The 20,239-nt window shown below is 34.4% G+C and overlaps 1 protein-coding gene across 5 annotated transcripts in view; it reads left to right on the forward strand.

Moving 5' to 3' along the window:
- Positions 1 to 20,239, forward strand: part of GSTCD (glutathione S-transferase C-terminal domain containing) — a 168,406-nt gene that overhangs the window by 20,193 nt on the left and 127,974 nt on the right. For all 5 annotated transcript variants that reach the window (XM_074273908.1, XM_074273911.1, XM_074273912.1 and 2 more), the window contains 2 exons: positions 3,948 to 4,199; positions 7,154 to 7,247. In XM_074273908.1, the coding sequence (XP_074130009.1) occupies positions 3,948 to 4,199; positions 7,154 to 7,247 (346 nt within the window). The remainder of the gene's footprint in view (positions 1 to 3,947; positions 4,200 to 7,153; positions 7,248 to 20,239) is intronic.

The raw sequence follows: 20,239 nt of genomic DNA on the forward strand, positions 1-20,239 counted from the left end.
TTTCAAATGTATATGGTAAAGCTTCATAATTTTAAAATTTTTTTCAAGCTTTTGATTCTGTACTAATAATTACTAGTTATCACTAGGAGAAACTTTATACAGTCTGAACTTCTTACTCTTGTTTATAATCACAAGTCGTAATCTTCTATTTGTGACATTATAACCGTTTCTATGGCAACAGCATCTAGTGTTTCATACAGAGACATTGACAGGAGCACTAGGGAAAAAAGAACTAGTCAGTAGAAAGATGGTAAGGGCCATTTTTGACAGAAAAGGTGCTGCTTAAAATTATCTCTCTTGAATTGCCATTCTCTTTTAATTTTGCTTTTTAAAAAATTCTTTTTTCCTTTTTTTATGCACCTTCTTTCATGCATGACATGTGTCATTAATGGTATGGACACTAGATTTAGAGCTCTGACAGCTCCTATATGCCTTTGGACAAGTGACTTCACTGCTCTGCATTTGTTCAGTCTGTGAAATGAGAGGCTTAGACTCATGGAACAGTTCTCCAAAGGATGGTTCAGGGGTTCTATGAGGTCAAAACTATTTTTACCTTAATATTCAGGTGTTTTTATTTCTAATAAAGCACATAAACAAAAACTCTGTGAAAAATCGTCATTAAATTTTAGGAGTATAGGGGGCAGCTAGGTGGCGCAGTGGATAGATAGAGCACCAGCCCTGAAGTCAGGAGGACCCAAGTTCAAATGTGGTCTCAGACACTTAACACTTCCTAGCTGTGTGACCCTGGGCAAGTCACTTAACCCCAGCCTCAAAAAAAAAATTTTTTTTTAGGAGTATAAAGATCATCTTTAAGATCTCACTTGACTTAAATCCTAAAAATCCATAGTTCTAGCTATTGAAATAATATTCCTTATGGAACAATTATAAGTAGTTAATTTAAAATAGTTTGTCTCTGTCATAGTCCAAAACTATAGGCTGGGATGATGGTCATTGTTAAAATAACCTTTCATTTACTCTGCCACTCCAGAATTTTATTTGAGGCATGCTGTGTCCCACTTTCTAGAGCCCCCTTTCTAGAGTGCCGAGGTAAAAAACATACCAACTTAATGGAGGAGTGATGAAGTAAGACATGATGAAGAGTGTAGTGTTCTGTTGTCTCTAGATTGTGATCCTTCTTTGGGAGGCAGGATCTCTTGGGGAGCTCTGGGGGCAGCCTTAGTTTTACTTCCAGTACCAGTAATCCCCAAAATGCAACCAGGAGTTAAAGTCCAGAAATTATATTGTGGCCTTTAAAGTCTTGAATCTTTTCCTGTCAGAATGTTTCCAGCCAGCTTCAGTCTCTAGCTCCCTCCAGTCAGCATGAAGGTAGATGTGGGAATGAATCAGGCTCTGCCTCCAAGAGTGTGGGATTGTGCGTTTCCTGGAAGTCAATCCTGCTCCATGAGCAGGCTTTTCCTTTAGTTCTTGTGAATCTGCTCTTGTCCAAGTGTCCCCAGTAAGCACCACAGTAGAATCTCAAATTCTCTTCTTCCTGAATCCTGGCTCCTTAAATCCTCCCAGAAAATGGACTTGTGGGTAATCCATGGGCTTGTGGGAACTCCTTACAGACCAATGAGGTAGCTTCTGTAAAGGTGTTAATTCCTTCAAATTCCTGTAAACTCCTTTCAGAAGTCTAAAGGTGTAAACTCCTTTTAAAGGTGTGAACTAAAGGTGTGAATTCTGAGCTAGAGAATTGTTAAGTACCAACTTACTACCTAGTAAGGAACCTAACACCTGAGGATGGTTAAAATATGGAATCTGTTTATTCCCAGTTCTTTCACCCTTATGTACCCCTTATATAACCAAAGCAACACTGCACATGCACTAAGTATGTACTGCACACGTGGAACCACATAAACAACTTGCTATTGTATGTAGAGTGCTACCTGATATCACTCTGCTTCAATCACAATACAGGTTGTCACAGTCCTGACTTCTCAGGAAACCTGAGAGCTTTTAGGGGAGATGGGGAACTGAACCAGACATTGAGCCATAACAAACAATATGAATAAACAAAATACTATAAAGATTTTCATAAGTCCCAGAAGGAAGATGTAGAAAATAACTATTAATTCACAACCACACATACACCTCCTTCAGCAGCCAAGAGATAGTCCAAAACCAATCTATTGTCCATCACTTCATGTGTCAGGGAATCCAATGATTCCTGCAGTTTTTGAAGTTCTGCATCAGTCTCATTGACAATTATTTTTGCTGTTTATGTGTTGTCATACAAATAGGGTTAACTGCCAGGCTCTTTCAGTAGTGGGCACAGTCAGCAATGGAACCATCTGATGTTTTTTTTTTGTCTTCTCATTTGTTTTAAGGATCTTCTCTTTTTCTATCTCTCTCTGCTACGTAGATAAGGCAGTTACACCCAAAGGGTTCCTTCTCCATCTGTTGAAATACAAGTTAACCCTCTGTCCCAAATGGTTAGTCTATCTGGTCCCTTCCATTCCCCACTTTCTGGGTCTTTCCACATCACCTGGTGATTATCTAAAGATAGTGGAGCTGCTCAAACTGGACACATGACCTTCTGGTGGGTTATAAAACCTGTCTGTGGAGCCAATGCATCTTTGTCAAAAATCAAGTAGTTAATTGTATAAAGAGCTACATTTAAAAGTTCTCTAGGGTTACCTGTGGCTCCCCCTTTCTTTTGGTTTTGCAGGAGCATCTTGATGTCTCTGTTTCTCCTCTCTACTATTGCTTGTCCTTGAGAATTATGTTATGTTATTAACGTATTATTATGTTATTAAGTTATGCCAGTGATGTGTAAATTCTGATACTGTGCACAAAAGTGTGCAAAATGTTTAGAAGTATATGCAGGTCCATTGTCTGTTTTTATTGCTTGTGGCACACCCATAATTGCAAATGCTTATATAAGGAGTTCAGTGACCACCCGGGCTGTCTATTTAGCTACTGGTATTGCAAAAGGAAATTCTGAAAAGGTTGCTAGGACAACATGGATTTTCCAGATTTCTTTTTTTGTAGCAAATTACAGGGGAATTTCTTTAAAACATCCTTTAGACCCATATATGCAAAAATGTTGATAACAGCCCTTTTTTTTATGGCGGCAAGGAACTAGAAACTAAATGAATGTCCATCAATTGGGGAATGGTGAATAAGTTATAATACATGAATGTAATAGAATTAATATTGTTTTATAAGAAACAATGAACAAGCTGATTTCAGAAGAAAGGCTTGGAGAGATTTGTATGAACTGATGATAAGTGAAGTGAGAAGAACTAACTGCAACAAGAAGATTAAGTGATGATCGATCACCTGTGGTGGACTTGGCTCTTTTCAACAATGAAAGGACTGAATGTGGATCACAATATAGTATTTTAAACATTTTGTATTGTTGTTATTTGTTGCTTGCTTGTTTTTTCTTTCTCCTTTTTTCCCCTTTTGATCCAATTTTTTTGTATGCAGCATGATAAATGTGGAAATATATTTAGAAATTTGTACATGTTTGCAGTTATTGGATTATTAGCTATCTAGGGGAAGAAAGAAGTAGGGAGGGAGAAAAAATTAGAATACAACGTTTCATGAATGCTGAAAATTATCTTTACATGTATTTTGAAATATTTTCAACTTATTTACAATAAAAAATTCTTTAGGTTTTTTTCCCCATTGTGCTTTAAAAATTAGTTTTCTAAAAAAAAAAAAGTTTAGGAAATGTGTATTTCCAGTTTTTAACAGATAGTTTTTGACTCTTAAATGTTAGTCCTTTCAAAATAAGATTTCTCTTAGCATACCAAGAATCATTACAATTTCAGATTTAGGATTAGAAGGAAATTTTGAGATCATTTAGTTCACCCCCCTCATTTTACAGATGAAGAAATAGGATCAGTGGGATAACCAGTTGTTGGAATTGTCTTCATTTTGTTCTATTAAGTAATACACGTCTAGAAAGTGACATTAAGTGTTATTACTTTTCCTTTAAGGCTCACATTTGGAAGAAGTTCTGTGGAATTCTCGCACATTTACCTCGGATAGCTTCTTGGTACCAGAAAGTTCAGGAAGTTCCTGGAGTAAAAAGAGCTGCAGCTAAATGCAGGCTACAGTTTCTTCAGTTATCAGACCTCCTACCCATCTTGGATAAGCAGCCACCAATTTTAAGTGAGAGTCCTAAAATGGAGGGGAAAGACTGCTTGCATTTTATAGGAGGACCACGGCCAACTATTTCCAAACTAATGGTAATTAAATAGTTATGCTTTCAAAGTCTTAATCTTTGAAAATGTTTGCATTCTCTTGATGAACATTTTGACCTCTTCCTCCCCATACCAAATTTTTTGTTGGCTTTACTCTTATTGGTAGTTAAAATGTTAATCTTGGTTACTTTTTACAAATTTTTTGATTTTTCTTTTGCTTTCACCAAATTTTGTATTCCTTAAACGTACAAAAGTATTTTATATTAAGTTTCCTTCATTCCTCCCTTTCTTTCTCCACAGTCTCTTATATTCCTTCCTTCATATTTCTTTCGTTTGTTTCTTCCCTTGCATTCTTGTATTCCACTCTGAATATATAACCTAATAATCCTATAAGTAATCAACTTAATCAGCTATATTGTTTTCATCTGAAAATTTCTTGTTGCAAGATTGGCTATAGTCATTTTTTATGGTATTAGAATGTGGGCTCCTTGATCATAGGGACAGTTTCTTATTTCTTTTGTATCCCCTGCACTTAGGATAATGCTTGGCATTTAGTAAGCATTTAATAAATGCTTTACTGATTGATTAGTGGTCAGCAGGCTTATGAAAACCCAGTAATAGGTAGTAAATGAGCTCAGTTTTCAAGATGTCTGCTAGTGTTTTTTTTTTTTTTAATTCAGTATTTTATTTTTAAAAAGTTTTATTTCTATAAATTGTTTCTAATACTACATTGTAAGTGTTAACAAAGCTATTTATTGTTTATAAGATCTAGGGCTGAAATGGGACCTGAAAGAACATTTGGCTAAATTCCCTCATTTTTCAAATGAAGAAACAGACTCAATGGACTGTAGACTTTATTGACAGATAGTGCCAGAACCTAGGTCCCTACTTGCAACTTCAAAGTTCTTCCTACTTTCCATAGAGCTGAATCATTTTCCTTCATTTTTTATTTTATTTTTGTTACCCTCAAAGAATGCAAGAAAAAAAATATTTTTCTATTGACTTGAAGATTAGTTGAGGATTTATTTGAATTGTGGATATTCTGTGAAGTAATTTAGTATCATTAATCTGAATCTCATGATAAAAATGAAGCTAGAGGATGATGGTGTCTATCACATAGGCTGGGAAACCCAAGGTTAATGTCCCTTGAAATTGATGCTATCACTATGTCCTGCAGCTAAGCTTTTTATGCTCTATTCAGTTCATTCATTAGTAAAAACCATGTTTAGTAATTTTTAAAAATTTAGATGACACCATAAAAGTAATATCTTGGATTTGATTGGCTTTCATATTGTCATATCGATTAGAGAATATCCAGGAATAAAACTGTTTGCCTTTTAGTCTCCTGGGGAATATGAAAATGGTTCATTCTCAGAAAAATTAATTTGGTTAGTGTTATTTTCATATATCTGCCCAATGAAGTTTATATTCATCTGTAGCTATTAATTGCTAAATGTGAAAATTTTTATTTAGTGATTCATTTTGGACCAATAGAAAATTGTATAATTTTGCTTTGGCTTTGTTGTGCTTGCCAGTTGCATACAGGAACCCAATGTTCACATTTTGAACCCAAAAAAGTTCACATTTTCTGTGCATAAAATTAATTTGTAAATGGATAAAAAGCAATAAATAAAAATAAATTTTAACAATAGTCAGTGAATTATATATTTAAAAGGTAGTAAAATTTTGTCAAAATAGGAAAGAAACTCTTCATTTCCTTCTTTAAAGTGGTAGCTGTTTTAATAATGATGAAAGAAGATCACTGAACCAACAGTCATGAAACTTGGGTTCCAGCTCCAAACCTATTCTTTTTATCAAACTAGATATTCTCATAAGCGCTAAATTTTTATCATTTTGGATCACTGTTTGACTTTTATGTTTATTTTCAGTATAGATGCCAAATTTTAATTTCAAAAGTAGGCTCTGATATGAGAATAATTTAACTGTAATATAACTATTTGGCATTACTATTTATTATTCTTTGGCATTATTATTTATTTATATTAATACATATTTTATTATTTTTCTTGCTGAATATTTTTGTTACTTTTTTATGTCAGATCAATATTAAATATTTAGACATTAAAAGCTGATATATATTATTTATGTAAGCTGATAAATGTGTGTGTGTGTATAATATCTCTGTAGTCATTTTAAATTTGTATAGTCGTTAATTAAGAAAAAATGTATTTGGGTCTTTTCTCCTTGTAGATCCTACAGTTCCTTTTGGTTTTACCTTTTTAGTTTCTTAGCGTTTCCACATCCATTGATTACCAATAGTAACATTGCACCTGACCTACCATACTTAAAAGTCTGTCTTTTTATTTCTAAACTCTTAACAAAATATACCCCACTCTAGGTGCTGCCCCACACCTACTTTCTCATTCATTTCAGAATGTTTTATTCAGTTAATCTTAATGTTTCCAGGAAATAAATCCACAATCTAACTCACACTAAGGTGTAAAAGACTGGTAATGTTTACCTTTCCCAAGGGAATTTACTTTTTAGCTGGTGATTCCTATATATTCTATTAGACCTTAAAATATCTCTTATTGTTAAATTGAATGCAGGGTAGTTGGAGAAGATTGTTTAAAGGCAGAGACCTTGCCTGGGACACTATCAAGTCCTCCTTAGGTTGCCTTCTTGTGTTACTAATTTGCAAAACCACATGATAGTCAGTTTTTTATTTTTTTTTTCCCCAATACATTTTATCCTTATCTTGGTTCACCCTGTTAGTAAAGATGTTTTTAGATAGAACATTCCTGCCATCAGTGCATTCTCAGAAAATTTGCACTAATTTTAATATTAGCCTAAGCAAAAAATAATTAGGGAAAAAATACAAATGTTCTCATAAATCATCTTATAAATTATCTTTCAGTTACTTGTTATCTCGGACTGTTTGTACTTCCTTTTATTAATGTAGGCAATCCTGCATTGACAGTGTAAGATATACAATATTTTAATATATTGATGTGGAAAAGACATCTTTCACTTTCTAGAAAAAAGGCATTGAGGCAAAGTTTTCTCCCCATCCATGCCCCAACTGGACCCTTGATTGGAATAATTTGCCTGCAGCAGTAAATCCAGAAGAGGGTGAGTATTTTACTTTCTTTTCTTTATTTGTATTTTCTCTTTTAATATATATTCACATATATTTTAATGTTTCTAAGCCCAATGAACTACTAAATTTTACTTGTTGAAATGTAACTTTTGGTTCTCTCAAACAGTTGCTTTCCTTAATTCATTTCAAAACTTTTCATGCCTTTGTATAGTACTCCATCTTAATGCCTTAGACTTTTTCCTATGTAATCATAAAATCATGAGCTAAAAGGTCATCTTAGAGGTCATCTAGTACAAAGTTTCTTAAACTATGGGTCATGACCACATATGAGGTCCTAGATTATGGGGATTGCAAAAAATTTGGCAACAATAAGAAGTATCAAATATTCTGCCAAGGTTTAACAATTTATGTAAAAATAAATAAGCACATACATCTCATTAGTATGCAAATTTGTTTTTGTCTTTAAGAAATGATAAAATTATATGTACATTAAAGAATTGTAAAAAATTTCTTTATGATTTGTTATCAGTAAATGTTTGATTTGTATACCTATTTTATATACTTGTATATCTGGGGTCATGTAAAAATTTCTCTGGCAAAAAGGTTGCAAGTGGAAAAAATTTAAGAAGCTTTGATCTAGTGTGACCTTTTAATTTTACAAGCGATTTTACAAATCAGTTTCTGTTTGAGGTTACCAGATAAAAGCCTACATCAGAAATTTACCCTTGAAAGAACAAATGTTATTCAGTATACAGTCAGTCAATTCACATTTAGTAAGTGCTAAATTAAATTGCTACTATGTTAAAATATATGTTAAATACAATATCTGTATACATATCCATAGTTATTTTGCTGCATAAGAAGAATCAGATTTTGAAATAATGTAAAATTGATCTGAGAAGGAAATAAAAAATGCAAGTGGACAAAAATAGAGGGATTGGGAATTCTATGCATAGTCATCTCCCAGAGTTCTTTCACTGGGTGTAGCTGGTTCAATTCATTGCTGCTCTATTGGAACTGATTTGGTTCATCTCATTGTTGAAGATGGCCACATCCATCAGAATTGATCATCATATAGTATTATTGTTGTTGAAGTATATAATGATCTCCTGGTCCTGCTCATTTCACTCAGCATCAGTTCAGGTAAGTCTCTCTAGGCCTTTCTGAAATCCTCCTGCTGGTCATTTCTTACAGAACAATAACATTCCATAACCTTCATATACCACAATTTATTCAGCCATTCTCCAGTTGATGGGCATCCACTCAACGTCCTGTTTCTGGCCACTACAAAAAGGGCTGCCACAAACATTTTTGCACATACAGGTCCCTTTTCCTTCTTTAAGATCTCTTTGGGTTATAAGCCCAGTAGTAAAACTTCTGGATCAAAGGGTATGCATATTTTGGTAATTTTTTGAACATAATTCCAAATTGCTCTCCAGATTGGCTGGATATATTCACAATTCCACCAACAATATATCAGTATCCCAGTTTTCCCACATCCCCTCCCACATTCAGCATTATCTTTTCCTGTCATCCTAGTCAATCTGAGAGGTGTGTAGTGGTATCTCAGAGTTGTCTTAATTTGCATTTCTCTGATTAATAATGTACATTTACTTAGATGATTTAGGACCTCTTTGAGGCTCTTTGGCCTGATAAGACACTGGGTCTAGAATAACAAGAACTCTATCTTGGGAACATTGTGATGCTGTTTCCTTAGTCAATAAAGGTGGTTTCAAAACACTTGGTATTCATATTTCCAGAAATAGTTCTAAAAATGGTCCTTTTTGAAGACTAAAAAAACTCTTGGTCTTAACAATGGGTCCAGGTGACAGGAATGCTGAGAAGCATGAAGAGGGATTTGTGTGAATAATGAAATGCTGCTTTGAAATAACCAGCAAAACCCGAGGGTTCTAATCCCTTTTCAAAAAGGGCTGTAATGTGTCTGGGTGGCACCATTTTCATTTAGTTTGACCTTTCTTGTGAGTGGCCCTGGGACACTTTTTGAGCTTTGGCATCCTTGTCATTTTGTATACACCTTCTCTTAGGAGTCACAAGAGTACTGTGTCATTTGCAAGAAGAGACTTTCCTTCAATTTTTTTTCCAGTGGCACAAATTCTTTTACTCTGTGTAGAGAGTGGATAATCCTGACCACAATTATTTTTATTATGAGGCAAATTTGTCTATAGTTTCACAATGTTTTATATTCAGTTCATTGTGGCTTTAGAGTCTAAATTTTGTTGTTGTCCCTGGTAAAGATAATTAGAAACAGAAGAATTATTCTTAAGGCATGACAGGCTAAAAGAAATTATTCATACTTAAGTACAAATTTTCTTCTTTCAAATATTATTTTCCATGAAAAGCAAAAAAAAAAAAAAAAAAAAAAAAAAAAAAAAAAAAAAAAAAAAGGCAATCATTTCCCATTATTTAAAAGCTAATAAATAATGGTGAGGGAAGCTCCTAAGTTGATTTTTCCTTATAATGAATGCTAAACTGACTCTTTCACAACTCGTATTTTTGCCATACAAAATGATAATTATGTAAAGAAACTCTTAAGCCTCAAAGCACTGGAAACTCTTACTTTTTTTAAATAAAGAATTTAGATGTTGTAGACTTGCAAGAACTGTGTTTTAAATATATAAACTCAAAATATTTACAATTAAACAGAGAGTAAAAAATCAGTGACCCACTATTGTACTGCTACTAATGGAATTATACTCATTTTCATCTCAGTTTAAATTAGAATTCCCTGTACTGCTCTAAACAATTAGGATTTATATCAACCCCACTTTTGAAAATGATCTGTTCCATTGAGCATTTTGAATAAGTACTTCTGGCACTTACATACTCCACATTATTTTTAATTGTGTTTCCCATTTGAGTACTCACTTGTAGCAATGAAATTTAAACTTACAGTACCTGTCAGATTGTTTGAGCATGTAGTAATCAGGAAAAAAAATCATTTTTACAATGAAACAAAAATGTGGAATTATGAATAGATAAGTTAAATCGTGACCATAGCCGTGATAAAAAAGATAGTATAACAAAGATATTAGTAACCAGATAAGGTAATGTATATAAAGCCATTTGTACATCTTAAAATCCTAAATAGATGTCAAGTAAAAACAATAATAGTAAATTAGTAAAAAACAATAATAATAAAAACTAAAATAGACATTCATGATTCTAGACATGCATATTGATGTGCCTGTAATAGGATATGCTATTCCTGGTTGGTCTTTCTAACAATATTTGTAATTACATATGAAGGCTAACTATATTCATAAATAGGACAGAATGAGATAATACTTAATACATTTTAAAATTTTAAAGTGCCATATAAATGCTACCTATTATTATTATTGATCACATAGTAAACATACATTCATATTTGTTTCTTCAACTTTTGAAAAGTGATTTGCTTATCTCCTATCAATATAGGAGCAAATGTAATCTAGAATTAAGGTCAGCTGTTAATTTTGAAGCCAACTGTAATCCTTAAGACAAACTCTTTTATGACTTTTATGACTCACAGATTACATATGAAAGAGATGGCAGGAGGGAAGCTTTCTCTGTTTCAGCACATTCTTCCAAGCAAGGGACATTAAAGTGATATGTGTATGTATATATATATATATATATATATATATATATCTACCTTATGGTGGATAGAAGCAAAACTTTGTTCTTCTTTCCTTCCCTTTCCCTTTCCCTTTCCCTTTCCCTTTCCCTTTCCCTTTCCCTTCCTCTTCCCTTCTTCATTCCCTTCCCCCTTCCCTTTTTCTTTTTCCCTTTCCCCTTTCCTTTTCTCTTTCCTCTTTCTTTTTCCTGTTGTGACCCTGGATATCTTAGAATCAGCTGGAATCAGGATTAGCAAAAGTCTTTATTCTTGTTCTTCTGGGGTTGCTCTCAGGGTATTAGATCTAAGAATCTCTCCACCTCCTTCCTCTCTCTCTACCACCTAAGAATGAATCTCCTCCTCCTACTCCACCCACTGATCTCACTTCCCCTTCTTTGTCCATACCCACGGATCCAGCCAGAACAGAATAGTTAATTAAGTAGGGTCATCCTCCAAACATGTTAGTAGAGAATTGTCCAATTGGTAATTAGCCATACGTGCTACATTACCTTGCATCTGTTCAGTTCTAGCCCTTTACATTTTCCTTTTTCCCTTTTCTCCCTCTCTAGCCTTCCTCTCTTATGTATCCTGGACAGTTGCATTGAATTTTGCTGAAATTTTCATGATAGAATTTTTTTCTTACCAAAAAATGATTATGAGAAAGGAGAGAGTCCCTCTTCTGAAATGGAAAGTAAGAATAATGCTTTAGAAATAAACTTTCTATTCAATTCAATAAATATTGTATTTTTTTTGTTTTAATTTATTTTTATTTTAAAAATTTGAGTTCCAAATTCTCTTATCATTCCCCCAGCCATTGAGAAGGCAAGCAAATAATATTAATGAAAAATGTGAAGTCATACAAAACATATTTTCATATTAGCCATATTGCTTATGGTGATGATGAGGATGGTGGTACCTCTAACAAGAATAGGGAAGTTTAGGGAAAGAAAAGGTTTTAGGGTAAAAGAAGATTTTTTGTTATTATATAAATGGGGAAGTTTGAGATATCTATGGAGACCTTCTGTTTGAGAATTTGTGTTGTTGAATTGGAGCTCAAAAGAGAGAATAGAGTTGCATTTTTTATCAGAAGTCTTGGAATTATCTTGGTTATATCCTGCTCATTATTTATTATAGAACAAAAGCATTCCATCATAATCGTATACCATAACTTGTTTAGCTATTCCACAATTACGGTCATTCCATCAATTTCCAACTCTTTGCTACCACAAAAAAAAACAAAAAACAAAAACAAAAAAACTTATATATTTATACAGAGGTCCTTTTTCCTTTTCTTTAATTTTCTTGGGATGGTTCTAATAGTATTGCTAGTCAAAGTGCATACACAGATTTCTAGCCCTTTGACCATAATTCTTAAAATTATTCTCTATATAATTGAATTAACACAACTCCAGTAACAGTACACTAGTGTCACAATTTATTTCATGTCCCCTTCAGTACTTATCATTTTCCTTTTGCATCATGTTAGCCAATCTGATAAATGGGAGGTAGTATCTTCAAGTTGTTTTAATTTGTATTTCTCTTATCAATAGTGATTTAGAGCATTTTTTCATGTGACTGTTGATAGATTTGATTTCTTCTGAAAACTGTAAAACTTTTTTTCTGAAAAAAATTTTTATAGAGTTGATTCAGTTTTTAGATGAAAAATGAAACCTTTAACAGAGACACTTGCTGTAAATTTCCTCCCCAGTTTTCTGTTTTCCTTCTGATTTGGAATGCGTTAGTTTTGTTTGTTCAAAAGCTTTTTAATTTCATGTCACCAAAATTGCCCATTTTACTTCTTGTGATGCTCTTTATATCTTGTTTGATCACAAATTCTTCCCATATTCATCTGACAGATACATTTTTCCATGTCTCCCTAATTTATTTATGATATTATTCTATATGTCTATCAACCCTAATTAGGTATAGCATGAAAGATCTGGGTCTATGCCTGATTTTCTTTGACAAATTGCATTCCCATTTTTCCAGCAATTTTTGTCAAATTGTGGATTCTTACTCCCAAAGCTTAGATATTTGGATTTAATCAAACAATAGATTTGTAGTCATTTACCTATGTCATATGTATCTAATCTATTCCATTTATCTACTACTTTTTTTTTTTTAACTAGTAACAAATTGTTTTGATGATTACTGTTTTGCGATATAGTTTGAAATCTGGAACTATTAGACTGACTTCCTTCATGTTTTAAAATTGATTTTCTTGATATTTTTTATCTTTTTTTGTTCTTGTTATTTTCCAGCTCTATAAAATATTTTTTGGTGGTATGGCACTGAATAAGTAAATTAATTTAAATAGAATTATCATTTTTATTATATTGGCTCAGCCTACCCATGAACAATTAATATTTTCCAGTTGTTTAGGTCTGTCTTTACTTGTATGAAAAGTATTTTATAACTGTATTTATATAATTCTTGGGTTATAAACTTTCCCCTAAGTACTGTTTTCCATAAATTTTGGAATTTGACTCATTGTCATTTTCTTTATGAAATTATTCTTTTTTGTGATTTGTTCTTTTAACTCACTCATTCCTTATGATTAGACTAGTTTCCAATTAATTTGTAATCTATACTTCCACAGAACTTTATTGAATATAACTTTTATTATTCTCTGAAAGGAATGCATTTAATATGTCTGCTTTTCTGCATTTGATTGTGAGGTTTGTAATACCTTAATACATGGTTAATTTTGTGAAGGTACTGTGCACACCTTTCTATTCCCATTCAGTTTTCTCCAGAGGTCTATTATATTTAACTTTTCTAAGGTTCTATTCATCTCTTTAATTTTTTTATTATTCATTTTATGTTTAGATTTATGTACTTCTGAAAGGGAAAAATCAAGGTCACAATTAGTAGTTTTACTCTTTCTTCCTCTAACTTGTTTAAATTTTTCTTTAAGAATTAAAATTTTGAATGCTAATTTGAATGAAGGTTTGGTGCATATGTTTACTTTTGATACTTCTTCATTGCCCTTGTGTCTTTTAGCAAGATGTAGTTTCCCTGCTTATCTCTTTTAAGTAAGTCTATTTCTACTTTTGCTTTGACTAAGATCATTTGCTACCCTCTGCTTTTTTTTACTTCACCTGAAGCATAATAGATCTTACTCTAGTCTCTTATGTTATCTTATGTTTTAAAATAATACTTTATAGTTTACACATCTATAAATTTATAATAACTAGTGTCACTATTTGTATCATTTTGACATGAACTAACCATAAGCAATGAATGTCTTTCCAATTATGTCTTCCTTTTTTTCTGTAAAGTATGTTGTATTTGTTTTTATGTATACTGGATATTTCTTAGGTAGGCTCCTAGGTACCTGGTTTGTAGTTATTTTAGAAACAATTTCTCTTTCTTTTAGTTTTGTTTTTTGTTATATGGAAAACTTGGCCATTTTTGTACACCTTTATATCCTTCAATCTTAATAAATCTTTTCTCCTAGTTCTTTAATGATTCTATAATCTAGCTCTTATTTTAACTGTGTAACTTTCTTTTTTTTAAGTGTTTCTTGTAAACATGTTATTATAGTCTGATTTCTAATCCATTCTGCTATCTGTTCCATTTTATGAATTCATAAATTAGCTGTAGTTATGATTATTAATTATGTATTTTTCTGCAGTCTATTTTCTTTGTTAAATTCCTTTCTCACTCTCCTTCTCCCTCTACCCCCCAACCTCCATCTTCCTTCTTAGTTTCTCCTCAAATGTCTGTTTTACGTCTAAGTGGTACATCTTTCAAATGGCTGCTTTTTTTCTATCACCTCTGATTGCCCATTCAGCAGTCACTATTGCCAGTCTCTCCTAATTCCCAGGCCTTCAACGCATCTCTGTTTAATACAGTACTTTCACCAATCTTATCTTAATTGAAGGTCTACAGAGATCTTTGGTCACCATTTCATAATGCACAGTATAGCACCTAAGAACAGTTACATGCAAGCTTTTATTTCATCCTACCCTTCTGACCTTCTGCTCACTCTTAGTTAACTCTCAGTAAAATTCCCGGTAGGACTCCCTTTAAAACTTCCCCTACTTCCTCATCCCCACAGTTTATTTAGGCTCTATGAGGTCACACACACAGCCAATTAGAGAAGGAGACGGCTCCTATTGATGATGCGTATCTCAATGTGACCAGAACTCCTACCCATGAGGTGTATCTCAGGCTTTAAGGTCTCTTTACTTCCTGATCACACTGTGCATGGCTCCTCCTCTGACCCTTACAATTCCCTTCTCTTGTAAAGAGGGGACAACTCATCACATCAAGCTAACTTTAGCAACAACAATAGCTTGCTTGATCAGTAAGATTACAGAGTGTATATAACAGAACAAAGGCAAACAAAAGTATAGGCCCAACAGTGGCCAAAACCAAGTATGGATAACATGGTATTTAACACACTCAATAAAGGCATGTTCAATGAGGTAGGATGTCATAAGTCTGTGGTTTCAATTGTATACATCTTTTGGTAAAGAAAGGCACAGAGGAAGATGTATACAAGAAAAGTCATGTCCTGTAGCACTGCCTCACTAACTCTGGCAGGTGGGCATGTTGGTTTTTCACCCACTAATTTAGAGGCATTGTCTATAAGTAGAAAGCAGGGTAAAGCCTCTCCCTAGGCCACCATATGAGCCATGGGTAAAGAGCACAAGCCCATTGTCCAGTTCTGTCAGTCTCTAAATGTTGCACAACACCTAGGACAATCCAATTCAGCTACTATTGGTGCTGTGTCTGCTGTCTCTGGTGTCACGGTCATCTGGTGCTGTCATCTGGTGCTTTTCTTTTTGATTTCCCAGGTCACAGATGTTTCTGATTGGGATCCACTCTTTTGCTGCTGGGTCTGCATCTGGATCAACAAGAGCATACCCGGGACTCCAAATCTTGACCCAACCTGGGCCTTTCCAGAAGCCCTTCCACATCACTGTGGAGAGAGGGCTCTTGTCCTTGTTAGTCAGTCTGTTAGTTAGCCACACTTTCTGCATGTGCCAGAAGCACATTGCTGGGGTGAGATCTAAGGAATATAAAATTGTAAATAATTATATGTATATATCACCACATCTAAGTAGGTCTGTGTGAGTTGGGTAGAGGATCTTGTAAACTCCAATACTCCCTTTTCTTATTTAGACAGGAACATCTTGAAGATACGATTAGCCTATTCAACAATGGCTTTTCCAGTAGGGGATGGCAGGGGAATGGGCAATGCCAAATTCAGTGCAGAAGGACCTAAGGGTAGAAGATGTATAAGCTCGTCCATTATCTATCTTAAGTGCATGTGGGACTCCTGCAATGGAAAAGCAATGTTAAAGATGACTGATCACATGCCTAACTGCTTCTCTTGATTGGAGTGAAGCCAGGAGGAATTGAGAATGTGTATCCACAGTTACTTGGATGCCCTGCCTTTTAACATGAGTAACGTCCATTTGCCATAGGGCATTGGGTGACTTACCACAAGGATTCGTTGCAGTATAAGGAGCACAATTAGTACAGTGGTGAACAATAGCTGCAGCTTCTGCTTTAGAGATACTATATAACCTCTGCAATGAGCGGGGCAGATAAATGAAACAAAGCATGTGCCTTTTGGGCAGGGGAATCAGAGCAAAGGCCACACAAAGGATAAAGGAGGGCATCAGCAATCCTACTGCCTTCAAATATGGGACCGGTACCATCAGTTTGAGACCTAATATGCATGATAAAAAAAAAAAAAAAAAGGTGTGACTGCTGTTCAATGCATCCTGAGCCTGATGAAGGAGATCATTGATGGAAGAGTGCCTGTCATCTGTGTATGCATGTGCTAGCTGTTGGATGGCTTGACAGGCATAAAGACTGTCTGTGATGATAGTAATAGCCTCTTGATATCATTGCATAGCATGTATAATGGCATACAACTCATTTTTCTGTGTGGAATCATAGGGAGTGTCAAAAACGTGTGTCTCTTGAGTGTCCTCCCTGTATATTGCAGCCCTATGATCTTTGGTGGCATCAGTAAAAACATTAAGCCTTGGACTGTCTCCGAGGAAAGAGATCCAGTGGCGATACTTTTAATCTTTTGTACAATTGCCTAAGTGGCTGAGAAGTATGCAAAATTGCTAAGGGACAAAGCTGTAACAAGACAGTTATTAAGTTAACTTCGGCAATAGCAAGCACTTGCTGTTTTGGTCTACCAGAGCCAATTCAGGGGCCATCCCAAGATCAGTTGCCTGTTGGCAACATTGTCACAAAAAGGAATCAAGTTCTTTGATCTTATTGGACACAACGCATGAAGGTCTAGTAGGGTACAACCATTCTTTGGTGCTCCAACCAAGGTTGGTGCAGTGTGGCAAAAAAGGGCTTATCAACAAATGTTGACAGAATCAAGGGCTGTGAAGGACCAGTTCTAGAGGTATGACAAGCACACAGCAATAGATTGTAATGTTGCACGAGCATCTGCAGACCACGATCATGGTGATGTCAGGGCAGAAGGGCCCTTTAAAATATCACTAAAGGGATGCATAACAGAAGGGGCAATTGAATGGGTGGACCTCAACCACTGCAATGTCCCTACCAACTGTTGAAAGTCATGAATAGTTTTATACTTGTCCTCATCCACCTTAGGGGGCACCTTAGACACAGTAAGATCTTGAAGAATGTGCCCAAGATAGAGAAATGGAGGTGCCACTACAAGGTTCTGCTGAGGTAATATTTGAATGATATGTTGCATAATGTGTTACAACTGTGACTCTTCCTGAGTGGCCACCAGTATATTATCCATGTAATGGAGTATATAGGTATGAGGGTATAAACTTTTGACTGGAGCAAGAACCTTGTCTACATATCATTGACAAAGGATGGGACTGTTAGCCATCCCTTATGGTAATACTTTCCATTGCCATCTAGTGTTAGGAGCTTGTAACTTAATAGCTGGAACAGAAAAGGCAAACTTCTCCCTGTCAGTAGGATATAAAGGAACAGAGTAAAAGCAATCCTTTGTCAATAACCACTATAAGATATTCTTTAGGAATCATATTAGAAGATGGGAGGCCTGGTTGTTGGGCACCTATGGATTACATGGCGGCATTCACAACTCTCATATCAATTAACATGCGCCATGCTTTGGTCTTTTTCCTAATTACAAAAACTCATGAGTTATAAGCACTAAAGGAGTACTCAATATGATCCAGTTTCTTTTGTTCAATTAATGATGGATCTCAAGGCAGTGAGTTTTTCATCTAGGAGGCGCCACTGATCTACTCATATAGGATGGTCATGTTTCCATGGTAAGGGTGGCACTGCCAGGACCTTCTCAGTGGTCCTCATTAGTTTTCCTCAATGTGTAATGTTGTCCAAAGGGCTTTCAGTAAATCTCTTCCCCACAAGGAGGTTCTGAGCTCAGCAATGACAAGAGACCTAAAGACACCCTTCTGATTCTAAAATTCCCAAGACTGGGAAGCATGCTGTTACTGTTTGAGTTTGAAGCAGCCATTCAGGAGGCCAATCAAGTTTTGTTATAACAGATATATCAGCCCCTGTGTCAATCATTCCTTGAAATGGCCTGTTTTCTATATAAATAGTCCACATGGGTTTTTTTCACCCAGTCATCTGAGTAAATAAACAACAGCAACAAAAAATTTCCATGTGCCCACCAAAATATCAGGGAGGATTCAAAATATATTATAATTAATTTCCATTTTAAGAAAGCATATAGGGGAACCTGAGTTCAAATCTGACCTCAGACACTTAATACTAACTATGTGACCTTGGTCAAGTCATTTACACACAAAAAAAGGTACTTACTTGGAGCAGCTAGATAGCACAGTGAATAGTGTCCAAGAGTCAGGAAGATCTGAGTTCAAATTTGACCTCAGACACTTAGCACTTACTAATCGTGTAAGTCTGGGCAAATCACTTAACCCCAATTAGCTCTTAAAATAACAAAACCAAAAAAAACCCCATTTATAATAATAGAAGAAATATCCATGAGTATCTCTCTTTTCTTTGCTTTCTTGTAGATTATTCTTTTGTTTTCTGCTCAGCACTTTTTACTTTATTCTTTTTTCTTCTTTCATTTCCCCCCCCCTTTCTCAAGCAGGCTAAGCAAAGATATGTATATATATACATGCATACATATATGTATACTCATACACATGTATGTACACACATACATAGATCTCCATGCATGCATGCCCACATATACTCAGACACATATGTGTATGTGTGTATTTACCCATATGTAAACATGCATCTAAAACCATAATATAGTTGATATTATGTAGATTTCTCTCTTGATTGAATCTTTTAAGTTTGACTTTGTCCAAGCTCAGTGATTACTATCCCTACTTTTTTTTTTTTTTTTTTTTTTTTTCTATTTCTATTGAGTTCTGGTTTGGCTTGTTGAATTTTTTTTCATTCAATATTATGGATAATTTTGTAGGATATGATGTTTTTGTCCACAGGTCTAGTTCTTTTGATCATATATGATTTTAGGACCTGTGATCGTTTATTGTGGTTACTGATAAATCCTGTACAATTCTAATTATAGCTTCAGCATATTTTAATTGTTTTTTGTTTGTTGCAAAAATTTTTTCTTTGATCTGTGGTTTTTTAAATTTCGGCAGTGATATATATTCCTTTGTGTTTCTCATAAAGGATCTCTTTGAGGTGATCACTGTTTTTTGTTTTTTTCTTATTTCTATTTTCCCCTTTTGCTTTATCACTCCAGGACAATTCTTTTGAATTATTTCTTGCACTATTGATCAGGGTTCTTTTTTTGGTTACAGTTTTCAGGTAGTCCAATTATTCTTAAGTTTTTTATCTGTTTTCCATATCTGTTTTTATGTTTCACATTCTCTTCTATTTTTTCATTCTTTCTATTTTGTTTTATTTCTTAGTCTTTTATATCTTCACTGGGTTTCCCTTGCCCAATTATAATTTTCTTATTTTTTTTTTTAATTAAAGCTTTTTATTTACAAAACAGATGCATGGGTAAAATTTCAACATTGATCCTCCCAAAACCTTTGGTTCCAAATATTCCCTTCTTTTCCCTCACTCCCTCCCCTAGATGGCAGATAGTCCAATACATGTTAAATATGTATACATAATTATACAGTTATCTTGCTGCACAAGAAAAATCGGATCAAGAAGGAAAAAAAATTGAGAAAGAAATCAAAATGTAAGCAATCAACAGAAAGAGTGAAAATGCTATGTTGTGGTTCATGCTCAATTCTCACAGTCTTCTCTCTGGGTGTAGATGAATTCTAACCTTTTCTAGTTGGTTAATTTCCCCCCCCCCCCATAATCTTGTTTTTCTTGGGTGTTTTTTTTTAATTTGCTCAATCTCATTTGTTTTTTAAATTCTTTTTTGAGTTCTATAAATTCTCCTGGGCAGGGAGCCATTTAACATTATTCTTTGGGGTAGAAAAAGTT

Source organism: Sminthopsis crassicaudata, chromosome 6, assembly GCF_048593235.1.
Source record: "Sminthopsis crassicaudata isolate SCR6 chromosome 6, ASM4859323v1, whole genome shotgun sequence".
NCBI classification, from domain to species: domain Eukaryota; kingdom Metazoa; phylum Chordata; class Mammalia; order Dasyuromorphia; family Dasyuridae; genus Sminthopsis; species Sminthopsis crassicaudata.